The sequence below is a fragment of the Morone saxatilis genome, unplaced genomic scaffold (assembly GCF_004916995.1).
Source record: "Morone saxatilis isolate NCDOM2014 unplaced genomic scaffold, NCSU_SB_2.0 Contig17, whole genome shotgun sequence".
In the NCBI taxonomy this organism is placed as follows: Eukaryota; Metazoa; Chordata; class Actinopteri; family Moronidae; genus Morone; species Morone saxatilis.
Window position 1 is genome coordinate 11,388,091 of NW_023339729.1, and position 18,993 is coordinate 11,407,083.

Sequence of the window (18,993 nt, forward strand, 5' to 3'; positions counted from 1 at the left end):
ACAACAGAGGGACCATTTCACCCAGTATAACAAAACGTGCTTCAGAACAGGATTGCCTACCCTACCTTTAAAGCAACATTCCCTGCTTGTCTGTTATTCGTTTTATCATATTGGCACTAAAAGTGATGTTTGATCGTTTGTTGAACACTTTGCAACAAGGCTGGAAAGGTTTTTTTTACAAGCTGCTATTAATGTGTCACTTTCTGCATGTGTGTATCCTTATGTGATTATTCCTGTGTGTTTGTCTGCTCAGAGTGATCCCGACCATTTTGGTGAGCGCCCGTGTGTTTACTCTGCCACAATTGACTGGGATAATGAAATCCTTTTTTCTTCTTTTCCTCCCCTTTCTGCTTATTCCTCGCGACACTCCTCCTCCGCTCCTGTCTGTTCTTGTTATGCACACTGCTCCCTTTTCTTCTCACCCCAGTGTTTTACTCCCTTCTTATTCCTCTGCTGTTCATGTGTCACAGGCAGCAGAGTGGAGTCTGCATTGTAGTCATCACTAATTCAAAGCAACCATGGGCCTTTACTTTCCTCTCTGATGCATGATGCATCCATTATTCACGCATCTTCAAAGATATTTCTAATTGCTGGCGCAAACACACACCATGGTCTCCCATACTATATATATGGCTGTGATAAGGAGAAACATTTAGCTGTAACCTCTCATTAAATGGAAACACAAAGAAAATCAGCTTTGGTTTTGGCTTGACAGTCATGTATTTTTTTAACAGGTTAAAAAAATCCACTTTCTGGAACTGAAAATGCCTTGAATCCCATATTTTATTTTTTAAATCTGTAAAATTTGAGTTATAAGACGTTTACTTTACAGCAGTTATGTGTAAAACAAAAAGATGCATAAAAGACAAACAGCTCCTCTCTTTTTAGAAAGAAAAACTAGAGAGATTAAATGGGATTTGAGGAGAAAACTCTTCTTCCACTTGGCTCTTGCGCTGCACTCAGACTACTAGAGAATTTAGGAAACTGATTGCCACTCTCAAAACACATTACCTGCTGCTACTTTGCAGTTGAGCTAAGAGGATATTTCATGTAATCTCGCTCTTTCCCACTTTATTTCCTTCCATTTACACCTCCGGCCCTCTCAGCAACAATGAGCTCCCTTCACTATACCGCGGTTCATTTGATCGACCGGCTCATCGACTTCATGTCGTGCATGTGGCCTAATAACAGCTATCGTAATTGAAATCAATAGAAGGATATAGAATTTACTGTGGCTGGAGGGACTGGGTGGTGGTGGCTCATGTATTTCCTGCTCCTCCACTGCTCTCTTCCTGCTTGTCTGTCTCACAGTCACTGTTGTGCCCCAGAGAAAAATGTATCCCACTAAAATCACCAATAAATCTCATGTTGATGAGTTGTTTGTGATATAACTGCTATCCTGCATTGCTAGAAGCCTCTTTGCACTTGTTTTTCCCTCGTGTTTCTGCTGTCTTTGGTAGTTGACAGTAGAGACAGGCAGGAAAGATGGGAGGGAGGCGTGATGACATGTGACAAAGGTTGCATGCCAGATTGGCGGGTACACAGTATGCGTCTGAGTCATCTGAGCCGCCACAACACCACCAAACCCCGCGGTTTATAGCACTTGCTCTAGCTCCAAGAGGAATTATTCTGATAGTTTTGCAGAATTTAGCAACTTTCCCTCTCTTTTAGTTAAGGAAACTACAGAAATAGTCCGGATATAAATGCAGCTTATTGTTTTTACAATGCAGCTGTTTTGCTGCTACCTGCTGTTTACATGAGGGGATGACTGATTACTGGTTCACAGATAATTACTGGCTGCTGTATAGTATTTCTGATGCATGAATTCTATATGACTTGCAGTTTGTACCGTCTATGACAATGCACAAACAGTCAGTAAGAATTAACCCAAAACTAGTAACCTCTATGTCGGGGTTTCAAACTCAAACTGGTTTGGAGCCACTGCTCATATTGTCATCTCATAGGAGGGCCACTTCAATGTTGAAGTACTACAAGACAGCATAATATGCAGAAAATATGATAATTAACAAAAAATGCAAACAGTAGTTGCTTTACTCTTTATTTTAATTGTTTAAATTGATATGAAACTAGAAAAAGTAATTAAAAAACTAATAATCTTGTGGGTCGGATTTTTTATAATTTTGACATGGTGTCGCAGGCCTGAGGAGGAGAGATCGAGGTCCCCTGGACCCGGCTCTTTGTGTGTCCACAAAGTTTAACTGCATTTTCGATATAAACTTACAGTAGTCAGTAACTTAATACAGGAAAAGGAAAAAAAATCAATTGTTTCACAGTAACAAATTTAAACCATCTTACTGTGTATATATTTGTAAAATTATGAAACAAACTAGCTATGCACTCTTATGTGTCATTGGATGTTTCAGTTCAAAATAATCTGTATGCTACTTTATTGGTATTAGATACAAAGACTAAACTGTATATGTTTAGTGTCTTTAGTGTCTTTAGCTCTCTACCACCTGAAAACCATCTTGAGCGCTTTGATTCAATTTGAATTCGAAGAACTCAGACTTACAATCATTCTATGTATCAACATCTACTGGCAGGAGTCAGCTTGCTTGCATTTAATTTGACTTGCAAATTATTAATTTGCTTTGATGTCACCAGTGAGGAGTGTCTACTTGAACTGTGATCATATTCTCCATCCTTATACACCCTTGTCTCTTTTAACCCAATAATCTTTTCCCCTTGACTTTTTCTTCCGTTATAGTAATTCTATTGTGGGAATCTTGAACCACTAAAAAACCTCTTCATGTCTCTTCATAGTCACTTTAATACTGCTTGTCAACAGTCCAGTTTCTGTTGTCTAGGAGAACATAAATCCTACTTTGCATGTTCAGTGTGAAACAATGTGAGAATTTTAGTAGAGTAATTATTAATGAATAAATAGATCAGATGGATGCCAAACTTGCAGGTTAGTTTCAGAGAGGACATACAAAGTTGTGTGGAGGACACTGCAGAGTCATTTACTGTCTGCTGCTCTATAGAAGGTGTTAATGACTATGCAGGGTGGCAGTGCCCTGGCAGCAAGCTTGGAGCAAGGCAAAGCAGTGTGGTGATAACAGGCTGGAAAGGCTAACTAAGCAAGCACAGAATGGAATGAAAACAAGAATGACAAATAGACCCAGTGCTCGTCTTCACATTCAAATGATTGTGTGTGTGTGTGTGTGTGTGTGTGTTTGGTAGAGCACTCAGCGTGTCTACTGTACGAACACGCAAACACATACGCACGCTCACATACACTACCACTCAAATTGCATTCCCCCTCTCCCTGAGTCTGTGTTTTTGGTTTCAGTGTGGGGGAGAGACAGTCGGAGGATGTGAGTGATGCAGTGGTTTTTATTGTGGAGATGGGGATCAGGTAGCTCGGATGGCGCCGGTGTGCCACACCATCCCACTCCTCTCTTAACATAATCACAATAACAGCAGGATTTCCCACCTGCCTGCGAAGGTCTGCAAGTGAAGAAAGCCGACAATTTTTACTATAATGCGCCAACTGTGAGGGATTTGACCCCTCATTCACCAACAATAGGCATGTTTGATACTACTACCTAATAAGGGGAATTGTTTTATTCCCCTTATTGGGGGGGGAGTATTTTTCTATTTATTATTTTAGAGAAACCAAGCGCACTCACATGCTTATTATAAATAGACACTGGGGAGCTTCTTTCTTAGACCAGTTTCTAGTGCTTTGTTGCATTCTTAAAGACTAGTGATTGTCGGAGATTTCACAACATTTTGCAACATACATGGCAATCTCGCTGCTTGATGACACATTTACTGCTTTGAATCTGTTTCTCAATATAGCAATATAAAACAACACCCCAAAGCGTAGTGTTTTATTGAACCCTCTACAGAGATAGCCACAAGGGTAGAGTTTGAAGTTGGATACTGGAAAGAAACTTGGGTGTTTTGGGTCCCGATCTGTTCCATGAAAATAGGAATAAAAATGAATAGTTTTGTATGCAATGAATATTACCCCATGTTAAAGTACTGTACCCCTTGGAAGTTCAGCAGTCCATGTAAGCTAAATGTAGTCCGTGTGAAGTTGCTGTCTGGTTATAGATGTGCCTCTGTACTGCGCATCACCACTCTCCACCCACAGACAACAAAAAAGCCCTGGACTCCTCCATCAAACTCTGCCAGGCTCAGCTGAATATTTCTGTGTACACAGAGATGAGGAAAACTACTGCACCCTAAAGTAACCCCTCTTCACGTCACGCACACTCCGAGTGACAGGAAACACGGCAAGCACTGCTCTCTGTTGCTCTGTCTCGCTGCGGCGTCTGCCTCTTTTACCTCCGTCTTCACAGTAGCTGCCTGTCTCTCACCATTCTGTCTCACACATCTTAACCATTTGCCTCTGAGCTTGCTCCTCAAACCCCTGTTCTTCTGTCAACAGGATGGTGAATAGAAAAACATCACCAATAGAGAGATACTAGCTACGACTGGCACTTACTGTATAACTGATAGGTGTATTTAAGATATAGACACATTCTAATGATTTGGCACGTGTTGGCAGTGGGTGGTGGGCCTGATGGTGGCTGGTGACATATGGGCAGCCATATGCCCATATGTAAAAGAGCAGGGAGTGTCTGTATGGCACATTATCTGTTATCTGAGGCAGCAGACTGCAGCTGATTCTTTTCACTACAGTCTAACTTGCATATAGATTCACACTTTGTCCATTTGTCCAACTGTTGTTATTGTGTCAGAAACAGACGCAACAACAGTTTGTTCAGTATGCACGCTGTCCCTTGTTTTCCTCAGGTTTTGCAAAATAGTTGTGGGACGTAGTGATAACTTGCATGTTGTATTATCCAGGGCTTCATCTCTTCCTCCCTCCACCACCCCCTCTCATCTTTTATCACCCTCTTTTGCTTTTTGCTCCTTAATTTTCCCTGTCATATTTCTCAGCCTTCACCTCTGTTTTATTTGTCCCTGTCCTCTCTTTCATCACTGCAGTTCTCTTCTTTTATTGCTCTCTTATTCCTCCTCTTGGTGCTCTCAGATCCCCACCTCCCCACCCCAACCTCTGAATTCTATTTTCCACTTCATAATCATGATCGTCATCTTCCTCTGCCCCTGTCTTCTCTCATCCCCTTGTTTCTAAGGGCTCTTTGTCCATACACAGACAGTTAGTAAATGAATCCTGGCACCCATATGGGGATGAACAGTTGTGGTTTGAAGAACCTTAAGGAGAGGAGCTCAAAATGTGTCTTATATTGTTGTTTTAAGATTATGTTATTATAACTGGAAAGGAAAAGGACAAAGACATTGTATTCACATAACCTTGCATGTACATTGACTGCCAGGTGAACACATACAGTACTGGGAGTGTTGAACAGTTTTAACTGAATCACAAAAATTACAAACTGAAACCATAACATAGCTAAAAAGAATTGATTTTAATTGTTTTTTTGTTTTGTTTTTACCCGTGAACTTGTTAAGCAACAACCTTTTTCATGTCATTGCTGTCTTCTTTTGTCCTTGCATTAGCCTCATATTAATGCAAGGAAACCCCCTCTTCCAATTCAAACCCACATCGTTTTACCTTGTGTGAATATGCTCAAGTACTGACAAGAATTGCCTCAACTGCATTCCTGAGACAGTTGTTATATGAATCATATACAGTATGGTCAAACGGTCTGTGCTCATAAAAAGGCTGGACCGGCTTACATCAGCTGAACCACGTGCAGATAAAATAAGCTATCTCCAGGCCGTAACACAGGAGGTGTAGCGTGAGCAGCGCATTAGCAGAGCAGCAGCTTCCAGTGTGTGTCTACACAGGACGCATTCAGGCACAGTATTTTGTATAGGCCACCTGGATTTTGGTAGTGCTCAAATACCCAGTCACTAAAGTTATGCATGCAAAATGGAAGAAAATAGACTTGAAGCATAAAAATAAGCCTCAGCTTGCATATAGTGTGAGTAAAATGTGAGCCGTTATGTATCCTGTGTAGAGAGTTTGATTTAAATAGCAGAATCTGTTTTATCACTTTTTCAATAAGTTAAGTTAGAATGAAGTTGAACTGACACATAATTCAGTCAAACTAAATTGAATGCAACAAAAACAGTGTGTTGCTGTACATCACAAACTACTTCAAACTGACGGACTATACATTTTGAATTTAAACAGGTCATTACAGTTTGAATATACGTTTCCCGACGTTCAACTGAGTGTTTGAGTTTTGAATAAAAAGTTAAAAGCCCTAATCTGTTGCACCAGACATGCTTAAGATGAATGACTGAAAAAGCAGGCTGAAACACCTCCCGTGCAGCCGTTAATGTACCTCATGAGTCATATGGGAATGACTTTTCTGTGGTATGATATTACATCCGACTGTATCTAAATCAGACTTCAATCTGAATGCTTCCTGTATTCGTATTCCATTTACTTTGTGACTCAGTCTTAAGATGAGCTTGACTCCCTCGGGCTTATTTCCTCACCCATGATTTTTTTTTTTGTTTCTTTGTCCCTCCCTCCATTCTTTTTTTCTCTGCTTCACGTCACCTTTCTTTCTTGGTTTCCTACCATAGAGCCTCTCCATCTGTTCCTTACGTGGCAGCTTGCCTTCACCTAAAAACTAATTTAGCTTATTCCCTGACCTGTGTTATTTCCAAATTTCAGTCACCCTACACAGCACGTCCTATCCATGGCCATTTCTGTTAGTGCTTTTTTACATTCAAAGCTTCATATTTTAGGACGTCATCGCCATTGAGAAATAGTTAAAATCCTCCACCAAAATCCACTCAGACCAAAAGGGCGTAGGACTTCGGTTGGTTGGTCAGACAAAATGATTGGTGACACTTTGGACTCAAAGGTCATTGTGACCTCAAAATTGTTTATTTTTTTCCAACTTGGGTGAAATAGATTTCACACACATGTTGACTGGGATGACACAATGAGTAAAAAAAAATAACTAGCGCAGTTTTATTGTCTCCATCACATATGTTATATGAGTCTGAACATACATGGATGTAAACTTCACTGGTTGGCGGAGGTAAACCACTGCAGGGCAATAATTCTAGTTAAGCGTTGTGTTATCCTCTGATACCTATTACCCTGTAATGTGAGCCCAGGCCCTATTTATGGAAATACTGGGCAAAACGTGTCCCTTGTATTTTAGATAGCCACACATATTGATAGATGTGATGGCTTTAGATATTGCAGAGCAGGAAATCAACACAGCTTATCAGAGTTGAAATGGTTTGATGGCAGGCAAATGTCAGCCAACAAGATTTGTACAAAACACTTCCTCCGAAAGAGTACAACCTTGGTACTTTCATTGCAGACTTTTAAGGAAATTTGACAAATACTAAATATCCCATGTGGACCCCATACATTTCCACCAACTATATTCTAGTCTACTTTGCTAATATTTGGATCCCTCTTCTCCCCTCTGTCATCTCCTCTTATCTCTTTCCGCCATCCCTGCTACTCCTCCCTCAGCCTTTCCACTGTTGCCAGAATGTCCTCACTGTCAAAATTCCCTCGTCCAAATTAACTTCTCCCCTTTCTCCCCCCCACCCCCTCTGCTTTCCTATATTCCTCTCCCTTTCTCCCCCTCTACTGTCTGCATTCCTCAGATTTGTGACTGTAGATAGACCTCCATCCACCCCTCCCCACATTCCTCCCTCGCTCCTTCTCCATTCCACCGTAGATTCCTGCCTCCAGATGAACATTTCGTCTTTACCTTCTCACCCCTCTCCAACCCAACCCTCCTCCTCTGTGTAGTGACTACGTTCCACTCTAGATTCCTGACTCCAGATTGTTGGCGTCTCCTCGGGGAGCAGAGGAGAGGGGGAGGAGGGGGAGGAGGGGGGAGTGTCAGCTGTAGACTGCTGGCCTCTCAAATGAATGACATAATTGGCATCCTGAGCATTCACTGGGCTGGAGAAAGGGTGGGAGGTTGGGAAATCGAGTAATTGCTTTCCAGAGGAAGTGCAATGTAGATTAGATCCCCATTTTGGCAACATTGCCCAATTTTAAATACCTATAAATGCTAATTCATACCACACCATCCTTATTTGTTGCAGTGGGTACTTGCTGCAGTAACATAAAGTTGGTCACGTACACACAGTGTACTTGTGCTTGACATCTTGCCAACGTGTATTCTAGTGTGTGCTCTAAGGAGTTAGCGAGCCCGCCAGGGAGGCGTGAGGACGGGAAGAGGAAGTATTTTGTTTGACTGCCGAACAATGCTGTGAATGAGACAGCATGGGGCTGTAGCAAGAGTCATAACAGGGCCCAAGGCAAAGGATGTGGGCCTTCCCTTTTAAATCTGAATGACTGTCACTAATTACTCGGGGGATGTCAGTGGATGTATGTTTTTTTTTTTTTTTCTCCAGGTTTTGTCGTTTTTTTTTCTGCAATCAGTAAACTAGAAATGTATGCTGTCTTGTTTTAAATTCATATATATTTAAATACAAAGAGATTTGAAGGAATGTAAGAGCCCACATTGGCGGGCATCAGTTGAAGTGTGTGCAAAGGTAAGAGGAATCAAATTCTGGCTGTAGGCCACATGCACTTTTCATTACTTGGTAACCTAGATTTTGAAGAAGTAGGGATGTTCCTTTAATGTCTGACTTTTTCCTTCTATTATTAATGTTCCCACTTTGATGATGTTTTGGTCTGTCAGTGAAGCTACCTAAGGCCTTAAACTTTATCATAACTGCATGCTTGTGGATGTGCGTGTAGTTTTTAGGTCATAGCATGCCCCAAGCAAGTAATTGTCCCCAAGGAAAGATTCATGTTCATAATCAACTTGTTGGTAGACAACCACATCTCTCACGGTCATCCTATACTTTTCAGTTTGAACAGGGTGGGGTTGTATTGGCTCTATGCACTCTATTACAGGGAAATTATTTAGTTAATGATCACACTTGACACCACACCATAAACTGTTAAAGAAGTCTCGAAGGCTCATAAATGACCTTCAGTATCTTCGCTACTCTGCTTATGTTGCATATAATTGAGCTCCAGCAGGTTATGTTCCAGTTCCAGTTCCAGTTTCAAAGAAGTGACTGTTAGGTCATTGAACCTTTTTGTATCACTGTCATATTATGTATGTCATTTTGAAAAGAAACAGATGTGTTGCCAAACAATATTCGAAGTACTACCAGAATAGAATAGTTAGCTGTGGGACTCAGGTCTGTCTTGTCTTTCCTAGACAGCCAAAATCACACTTGTTGAACATTTCCACAACCCCTAACCACTCTGTTGACCATGCTCATATTTGGTAACTGTTAACATTTATGGGGGCATTGATTAAAGCATTAAACAAACACATTAGCTTGTTACAGAATCACAACATGATTTAGACTAATGGTTTGGATGTGACACTCACTTACAGGTCGATTACCTGTATAAGATTTAAAATGGCATCATTATTGCACTTAATTTTGGTTGTATTGCCAAAAGGGTAAAGGAAGCTATTGGTTTAGATGACAGTTCCATGTAGACACAGTGTGTGGGTACTTCAGTGACAGTTCATCAAATCATGGCAAATGCAAATGTGAATATTGTTTTCAAATGTGTTGGTTTGTTCTGTAATCATTCTGTCATAACTTATCCTTGTATACCAGCTGCACTAGAACCAAATGTGCACTAAACTGAGATTAAATAGAAAGATCCTGGGATTGACTCCAGTGTTCTTCATAACAGCATCAGAATCCAAGCTCAGCAATTGTTTGCTGATGCAGCACAACTTGACTGTCCTGTCCTTGTTATGCTGCAGGAGAATTAATTGAACAAATGAACCACAAAATGGCTGTACTTGAGCGTGGAGTTGGCGATGCACAATCATGCAATCGTCTATTGGAGTTCTTGACCACAAACTCTCTGGTCTAGGGCAGAGCAGTCTAGCTCTGTGGTTTGATAATGTTAACAGAGGCTAGAGGCATGCTGGTACTTCAGTGCACTGAACAGTGCAAATCATACACTGATGTGAGCTTGAATACAGCTCTTGTCCTTTGTCCTTTGTTATTTTCCCTCAATGATTTTACTGCACTAAGATTTTCAGGGAAATTGTAATTTAATTTTTCTATATAATAAATTTTCCTGTTAATAGAAAGATGTAACATATTGAAACATCTTTTATAATTACATTTTAGCTATGAACCTTCACACTTTGTTCACACTTTTCTGCAAATTGTCACAAAACTCCCACAGCTCTCAGCTCTTATTCAGCATGAATAATACCATCATGAGTGATGACCGATTCATACCACTCAGAATGAAGTGTCTTCATTCTGTGTGCGGGGACAGCATTAACAGCAGCATTTGTTGTCATTTACGAAGCATTAGAATGATTTAATGTTGTGAATTGTGCTGCTCTTATATCAGTAGAGTATCACTCGAAATTACCTGATCCATCAAACTGTGATGCACCAGTTTCCAAAGAAATCCGCCGGTTTGGGTTTAAAGGATTTGAACATCTGACTCATCTCTCCTCCCATTTTCCCAACGAACAGAGTGAGGCGTTTAGCAGCCATTGCAAATGGCAAATTTGAGACTCCCTTGAGAAAACAAGTGGGAATCCCCCGACACCCCACAACCCCTGTATGTTTACGACCTTTCACCTTTTGACCAGAACTGATGCCAACCTTCAGCCTGACCTTTGTATTCAGACAGATGGAGACAATACGAAGGTCCTGCCTCTCTAACTGCCTCTCTTTGTCGTCTGACTCAGATTGTGCATATTTTGTGATCAGTGTTAAAGGACTCGCTTTGTGTAATCCACAATATAACTGTCATACATAATTGTGCAGTATAATTATATAAACTGTAGTGTGACATCAGTGGGGCTGTATTTATATGGGTGGTATTTACATTTATTATAATTCATATTACAGAGGGATTAAAAAAGTAATGACTACATATTATTTATTACATTATTTAAATACAGGTTTTTGCAGTACCCAACTGTGTTGAAGCACGTAACGCCCTCATCGCAGTTAGGTTTTATTATTATTTATCCCATTGACAGGAAATCAGACCAGTAAATGGTCTCTTTGGTGTCCTGTCTGCTAATATGAGGCGACAGGATAAGCAGGATTTTCACACATAAAGATTATTCATTATACCATTATTCAGGAGTCATTTATAGCCTTTGACTCATCGGGTGGCTGCAGCAGTTTGCTGGTGGTTGGACATATTCATAGGTATTAAGCAAGTAGGGCTGCCACTAACATTTATTTTAACTATCAAGTATTTTCTAGATTAATTGTTTGGTCTATAAAATGTCAGAAAATAATTAAAAATGTCCATCCCAGTTTCTTTAAATCTTTAAATGTCTTGTTTTGTCAGTCCAAATCCCAAAGACATTCAGTTTAATATGATACAAACATAGGCAGGAAATCTCCACATATAACACATTTTCTGACACTTTTTGCATGAAAATGTACTTTAATGAATAATCGAATATCAAAATAGTTGCCTATATTTTTTCTGTTGATCAACTAATTCAGTAGTCGCCTATTTGTTAGCTCTATTTGCAAGCTTAATTCAGGGCTTAAAGCGTACACTACCAGCTCCCCTGGGGATGGGAAGTTATGGCTGACCTGAAGTATGTCGTCTGGGTCAATGACAGGCCACTGTCTGTCTCCACCTCCCTTAGCTACCAGACAGTGGTAAAGGCATTATCCTATTATGTTAGTTGCTAAGGTGGATACTTGGCTTGATGTGACTGTTTGATTTATGGCTTGTTTCAGACTGTGGATTGGGGTCACTCACCTACAAATGGTCCCAAAACAGCAGCTGTTTCAAATCCTTTTAGTAAACAATGGAGCAGAGTTGACCCTTTAACTACAGTCACAGCTTGGTTTAAGGTGAGGGCAACTTTGGGTGGTCGAATGATTAAATCAGCAATATTTAATGTAGAACTTAAGGTATTGTGAGCTCTTAATATATAATAAAATCTTGTATAAGCTGTTTTTCCCTCAGCTCGTTGACATTCAGTGTTAATATTTGTACAATTAGATTTTGCTTCATGCTGTGCTCGCTAGTGTCCTCCAAGCTAATTTTCAAATTTCGTATAAAAAGCGACAGCCCTTCTCGACAAACCTGGAACGTGTTACGGCCTTATTTCAGCTCTAAAAAAAAAAGTGTTCAGGAATTAATTGTAATCTTTTCATCTAACATTAGTCATCAGACGTAATGACTTTGCATGTGACGGTAACCTTAACGGATGGTTGTTATCTACTCCTCTGCTTAGTTGTTTGCAGGCCAGCAGGGTGCGGCCAGATTTATTGTCTCTCCACTCACTGTTCAAGTGAGGGTTTGTGGAGGCAACGATGATACACAGACAACACTGAGGGCAGCTTCACCCCAGGGTTTCCTGGTCATTTACTGATTCCTAGTTGACCTAGCTTTCTGTGTTAGGATCTGAATGAGTCTGGTCCTCTGCCAACTCTGGGTCACCATGGCCTGCCTGCTCGCTCACGTGGCAGCGATTCAACACTGGATCTCCACAGGCCACTGAGATGAGATTTGTTTCCTCATTGATGCTAGGATCCACAGTGGTTGAGCCTGCATAAACCCAATTTAGATTATCAAAATATTTAGACATGTTTATCGGAATCCTTGTGTGGCTACTGTATACTGAAACTGAAATCTGTGGGAGTACTATTGACTGTAGTCATTCTGAACATTTATCAGGTCATCTTTGTTTTCAAAATGTAGTCTTGCAACCTTATATTAATTTAGACAAGGGGTACTCCACAGTGTACAATATGTCAGCTACTCATTTGGGGGTGCCAAACTGTATTATGTTGTTTCTTAGAAGCAGTATTTCTCTGCGTTCACCATCTGACTCAAGAGATTTAAGTTGTTCTTTGGGAATAACATCAACTGATTTATTCATTTGTCTGTCCTTTGCTCAAGTAGTGATAACTGTGCTTTGTCTATATCAACTAGTGCTGCTGAGTAACTAAAAGTTATAGAGAAAACTTTAGAGAGGAGGCTTTCCCCAGGTTCCAGGGATTAGAAGTTAAACAACCCATATATGATGCTGGTGTACAGAACACTTAACCCTAAAACACATGTCCTGATGGCTTTAACTTGCACCTTGCTCCTGGCTGTTGCATTTATCATGGTGCTCTCAGTAACTAGTTGCCTGGCTTTTTATGTGAGACTGGTGTAGTAATAATTAGTAATAATTGATGTACCTTGTAGAAATGTATAAGATTACGTGTTTATACTACATTCTTTGTGCCTAATTCATGAAAACCTGACTGGTAGTTTTATCTATGAAAACGTTTGCCCCCCAGTTGTCATTATTGCTCCATTGTATAATTGATGCCCCCTTCTGAACCTATTCATCATCATAATCCTCATCATCATCAGTAGGAGCAGCAGCCTGCTGTGCCAGGCAGCACAGTTGGTAAAAGGCCATTGATGACAATGAGAGAGGCTTTTCCCTCTGTGGTAACTGTGGCTGAGACAGTGGAGCAGTGTGCAGGTTAATCCCTTAATCTTCATTAGCATAGTTTGATAACCCGAGAGCCAAGTCGTTATTTGTGCTCAGCAAACTCAGTTTAACCTAGTAGCTACTCACCAGTGTTGCCTCTTCAGCAGCCACGAGCACCCGTAACAAATCGATTGATATAAGCAAGCACTAACATATAGCCATTGTAGCTGAATATTACAGAATATTGTTGAAAAAGTAGTTTAGTAGCCTGGGTACAGACCTCTGAATCATAGCACGCATCTCTGGTTTGTTTAGCAGTTCAACTGAATGAATGGAGAAACAAAATGATAATTGAGATTATTAGTCTAATCTATAATTGGGTAAAGAAATGTAGTTAGCTAGCATTAATGATACCGCCTACTTCTACGTACTGTCACATACTGTCATGTCAAACCTTGAATCAAAATTTGCTAAATGTCATACTTTGAGATTTAGGTTTCTCAGGAACTACCCCGTAAACACACTAGTTCAGGGGTAGTCGGTCATTGCCTGGAACTTTGGGTTATTAAAGGTTACGTCAGAGATGAACTAAGGCCATGCTATTTGGCATGTGTCACAGTATGCTCCAAGTTTTTACTCAAAACAACATCTTGGCTGACTTAGAGAATTGTTTGCAGTCTTAAAGGTTTGCTGCTGAGTTTTAGACCTCTAGTTGTGCCATGGAGCTGTTTTTCAATGAGTGCTCCCTTGTTTTGTTAATACGCACGTGATGCACTGTTACACTGATTGACAGGTGGTGGTTGCATGCCAACATACGTGTGCTGTGCGCCAGCAAAGGCAGGGTAGAAGAAGATTGCGAGCTAATTAACATAAACAATGCTGGATTTACAATACTTAAAGCTTTGAAAATGTTTTATTAGAGAGAGATACTCATACAAGTACATTTTGATGAGCAACACTAAATGTAAACATAACTTTGTTTGTTTACAGGTTAAACTCACAGAGCCCTTTTTAAATAAGGTTTTCAAACTAATAGAAAGAATGAAGCTGCTACCCTGCAATACATGTGCACAAAATAGGCTCATTCATTTATCTTCAAGGCAAGGTTTTATGCCTAAGATGATGACCCATTTTAACTTTGGTGGCTGATTTTTGTCTCCGAGTTGGATTCGTTGTCCACAAATGTTCTGCCAAGATTTCAGGCCTCTGTTTTCTCCTGTCTGCCGACAACATGGTGTCCGTTTTGTCCCACAGGAGGCTTTTCTGGCTGCCTCCGATTTGGCCTGCGCCCATACTGTCGGCTTTGGCAGTGTAATTTCCCCTGACAAGCTGATGGTTAGTGTTCATCCTGCCGGCCCAGTCAGTGTAATTTAGTTTGTGTTGAGAACGTCTGTTCCCATGTTGTGATTCTGTCTGATTTGTCTTGACTGTGTCATTTTGGTCACTGTCAGGGTCTCCACATTGAATGGATGTAATACTAGGTTGGTTACTCAGGCCTGTCCGTATTTTTTTCGGAAGTGGTGCTTGTTTCTCGTTCGTGACAGGTTCACATAGTCTTAGGCTATCTATTGTATAATCCATGTATATGGTGTCTCCATCACGGCACTGTTTTGGCATAGTGGTCTTAATTGTGATAACACTTTTCATAATGTAGGTTTAAAATTAGGGTTGGTAACATTGGAGAAACTAGCAAGAGATGGCTAGATATAAAGTATCTATCCCACCCCCTCCCTTGAGGCCTCCCTCCAAAGCCATTCCCCCAACAGTGCCTGACTACTGCTGGAGGACTAGTCCAGGAGAGAGCATTGGGGAGAGGAGCTCAGCATATTTTTGTCAGTGCTAACCATATCCAAGTACCTCATAATTCATTCATACATAGTTCTAACATTACACACTTCAGAAAATAACAAATTCCTTCCAAATTTTGGCTGCTCTTTCTCTGCCATTCTCATTCAACTAACTTGGTAGTTTTAGCAATGTTTGCGTGGCGGTCTTGTTGTGGAAGCAGGTAGGCTGACAGGTCAGCCAGCCAGTCACTTTTTTGAGTGCGAATGAAATAATTATCTGGCCTCATGACAGGGCAGTGACTGCAACGGATACTGGATTTGTTTTCTTTTTTTTCATAGCAATTGATGTATTGATTGTTGATGTAAAGAGAATTTCAACCAATATACCAAAAACGCTTTTGACAAACATTACCTCCTCCAACTTTAAGTGGGATGTTGACATCATGCTTAAATGAATAAGGAAGTCAGAAACTCCCCTATGTTAAAGTGGGCTGACTAAACACTGATACCCTCTATTGTCTGCTGTTGTGAGTATGTAAAAGTCTAGTCCTTAAATAAAATATGACCCCAACTTTTTCAAACTTCTTTTCCAGGAAAAAAAGCAGTGTTTAGGCCAATATAGTAGTGAATAAATGTATCTGGCGCTCTATCAGATAAAAAACAATGTAACTTAAAAGGTATGTATGTATGTATGTATGTATGATACAGAGTATATTAATAGCCTGTATGTATAATGTATCTTATTTTCTAAAGGAGGCTAGTGCGTGCATAGTTGGCTGCTGTAAATAAATGCTCCTACAATAGCATACAATAGTATGCAACAGCCCTTCCACTGCAGGCTTTACATGGTATTGTAGATGTTGGACAGCGTTTCCTTTGGATCTGTCTGGTTTTAGAAATAAAAATAGGCTGAATAGAGCAGAGCATTTTTACTTCCAATCTTGTGGTTTTTATTTCTGTGTTATTAGACAATGGCAATGGGGAGATGACAAAAAATAATGCAAGATAAACAAGATGACGAGCAGCAAAGGATGTGATTTGTATCTCCGAAAGATGTTAAAGGCATATATATGCTTTTATTTTAGTTAAACACCACCTGTAATTCAGTGACAGGTAATAAGGATGTTGGTCTGTCTGATGGCAAATCACTGTTTATTTAACTCCCTTTTACATCCCTTAAGTTCACTGTCACTTTTATTGCCATCATCGTGTTGGGTTTCTCTGCCACTGTTCTTGGCCTGCTTTGTCTGGCTTTATAATTGTCACAAGATTGTCTAGCCAGTCCCAAACAAAGCATCGGCCTGCTTCAGTTCACCTAGGAGGGAGATATTTAGGGGAGGGGGGTTAAAAAAGAAAACGTCATACAAACCCAAACACAGACTTACTCTTATACTCTGCTGCTGAAAGCCATTGTATGCTCTCTGTGATGCAAACCTCTAGTGACTTGCTTCCTACAAGACAGAGTGCTTGTCTACTCAATATTTTACAAGGAGAAACTCTTAAAACTGCTCTTCTGGCCTGTGATGGGACAGCGAGGATGAACAAGCTAATATGAGGGCAAAAAGACTGCAGTAATTACTCAAAGGACACTGTCAAGTTTTACAGCTAAGACAGAAATGGATAAATAATGAAATATTTCAGTTAGCTGCTTGGCTTTTAATAAAACGGTTATCAAAGAGAAGCCTAAGTAAAGCATAACAGTCTTGCCTAACATTACCACTGTAATTTTAAGTTTGTACTATCACTGAGAGATGAGTGAAGAAAGCACTATAAATATAGAATGTTAAGCAGGCAGGAGGCTAATGATGCACTAACATGCTGCATGACACACTGACAATGAGTAGGATGAAACACATTTCCCTCTACTGATGTGTTTGATATAAATAGAATACAAAGAATAAAGCGGCTTGTTGAAATTCTGTGTCATTTCTTTGAGTAAATATTAATTAGAAACATTACATACTAATACTAATTTGTGAAGGTCTGTCATTAACATCTGTCTGTATGTCTTCTCTTCTAGTCCTGTGTGCAAAGAACCTGGCAAAGAAAGACTTCTTCCGTAAGTAGAACCTATTTTTATTACATGTTGCTATTCCTGTCCCATTCCCTTGTGCATTAGAATGGGCTTTGTCAGCAGTGGCAGCTTGCTGGCTTTTGAAGCCAAGCTGTAAATGAAGTCCCTTAGGAGCTGTCTGTCTGTTATACACACTAGGAGACCTGGCACGCACAGGGACCCACCGCTAACCTAACTTCTAGTAATGGGTATCACATCCACTGGTACAGTATGACTAGACTTAATTAAAAAGCCTTTAATTAAACTGGACAGAAATATCGGCTTATTAAAACCAGCTCATGGCCAATTCTGAATGGAATAAACACAACCTTTAGTCAAAATCACCCTCTGATTTTGCCTTTTTTCATAAAAATATCACATGGCATGTCAAGTCACACAGATTTTTTAGTGGAGAAAAATACGTGGACTTGAATATTTTGGGCGAGTGGTACAAGTAGACCTTGTCCAGTACTGAAATGGGACTTGTTTGGAAAAACACAAGTGCACATACTAACTGTTGGAGGTCATTTGGAGAAGGAAGTAGTATTTTGTTTTCTTTATGGCTTCTAATTTACTATTAGTTAACGGTTAGCTTGAGGCTGTTTCATCAACCTCTGTTTAGGTGATCAGGACAGGATGCCTAACCTCTGCCACTGGCTTTAATGTAAGAGCAGATGTATTATTTAGTTCCTCTGAGAAATTTTCACACACACGCACACGCACACGCACACACACACAAACACTTCTTAGCAACACACATCGTTTATCTAATTGCCTGTTATGGTCATAGTAAAAGCCTTATTGCAACAGTAGTTTGGTGTTTATTTAGGAGTTTGGTTCTCTATTAACCTGAAAGTCATGGTTACAGACAATACAGACAGACAACACGCACATCGTACATACACACACAACCGCAAGAGAGGGAAGTCCTACGAAAGTATTAGGGTGGCTGAACTGGTTTGACTTGCGTGAAGTATCGGTGCTCAGAGCTATATTTAAAATACACCTACATGCATGCACGGTCACACTGAGTACACTAGATAAACGCACTAGAAAAAATCCTGTATCACATTTCCATCTAAATACGATACTGTGAAAAGACTTGCCCTATAGTTATTAGAGTAGAGTAAAGCTTTAATAGCCCCAAGGAGCCATTTGGCTTACAGACAGCAGTCAATAATACTAAACACAAACAATACAACAATTAATAAAGCTGGCAGTCAATACAATACACATATACATCAAATATATATATAAATAAACACCAGTACACAGGTTTACACCAATGTCACTGTTGTCATTGTCACGTCACCAAAACCCCTCAGAGAAAAAAGTTAAACTAAGTAAAGTTTAATGATTCCCAAATATTTGTACTGCTGGGTTGCAGTCACAGGCTCCACTCTAAGGATTGTAGGAGCAAAAAGAAGTAGGTCTCTTGAGTGTCAATGACACTATTTGGTCTTCGACACGTTCAGATGTAGGAAAGATTGTTCACATCAATTGACAAATTCTCCTACCAAAGGGCCATGACTCTGTTCTTTGCAGAAGGCTAATAACTACAGAGTCTCTATAAGTCTGACAGTCCTAAGCCTGATAATCAACAACTTTCGTGATGTGACTTTAGTCACAGTAGATTCCATCCAAATTGTAGTTACCTTCTGCTGTTCCAAATAAGATTGAATTATATATAAGAAAATTACAGTTTGTCTAGGACAGCTTTTCA

The 18,993-nt window shown here is 40.1% G+C and overlaps 1 protein-coding gene across 1 annotated transcript in view; it reads left to right on the forward strand.

Annotated features, from left to right (window-relative positions):
* LOC118326594 (E3 ubiquitin-protein ligase SMURF2-like) overlaps positions 1–18,993 on the forward strand; it is a 42,876-nt gene that overhangs the window by 10,997 nt on the left and 12,886 nt on the right. The window contains exon 2 of the mRNA XM_035659620.1: positions 17,238–17,276. Within this exon, the coding sequence (XP_035515513.1) occupies positions 17,238–17,276 (39 nt within the window). The remainder of the gene's footprint in view (positions 1–17,237; positions 17,277–18,993) is intronic.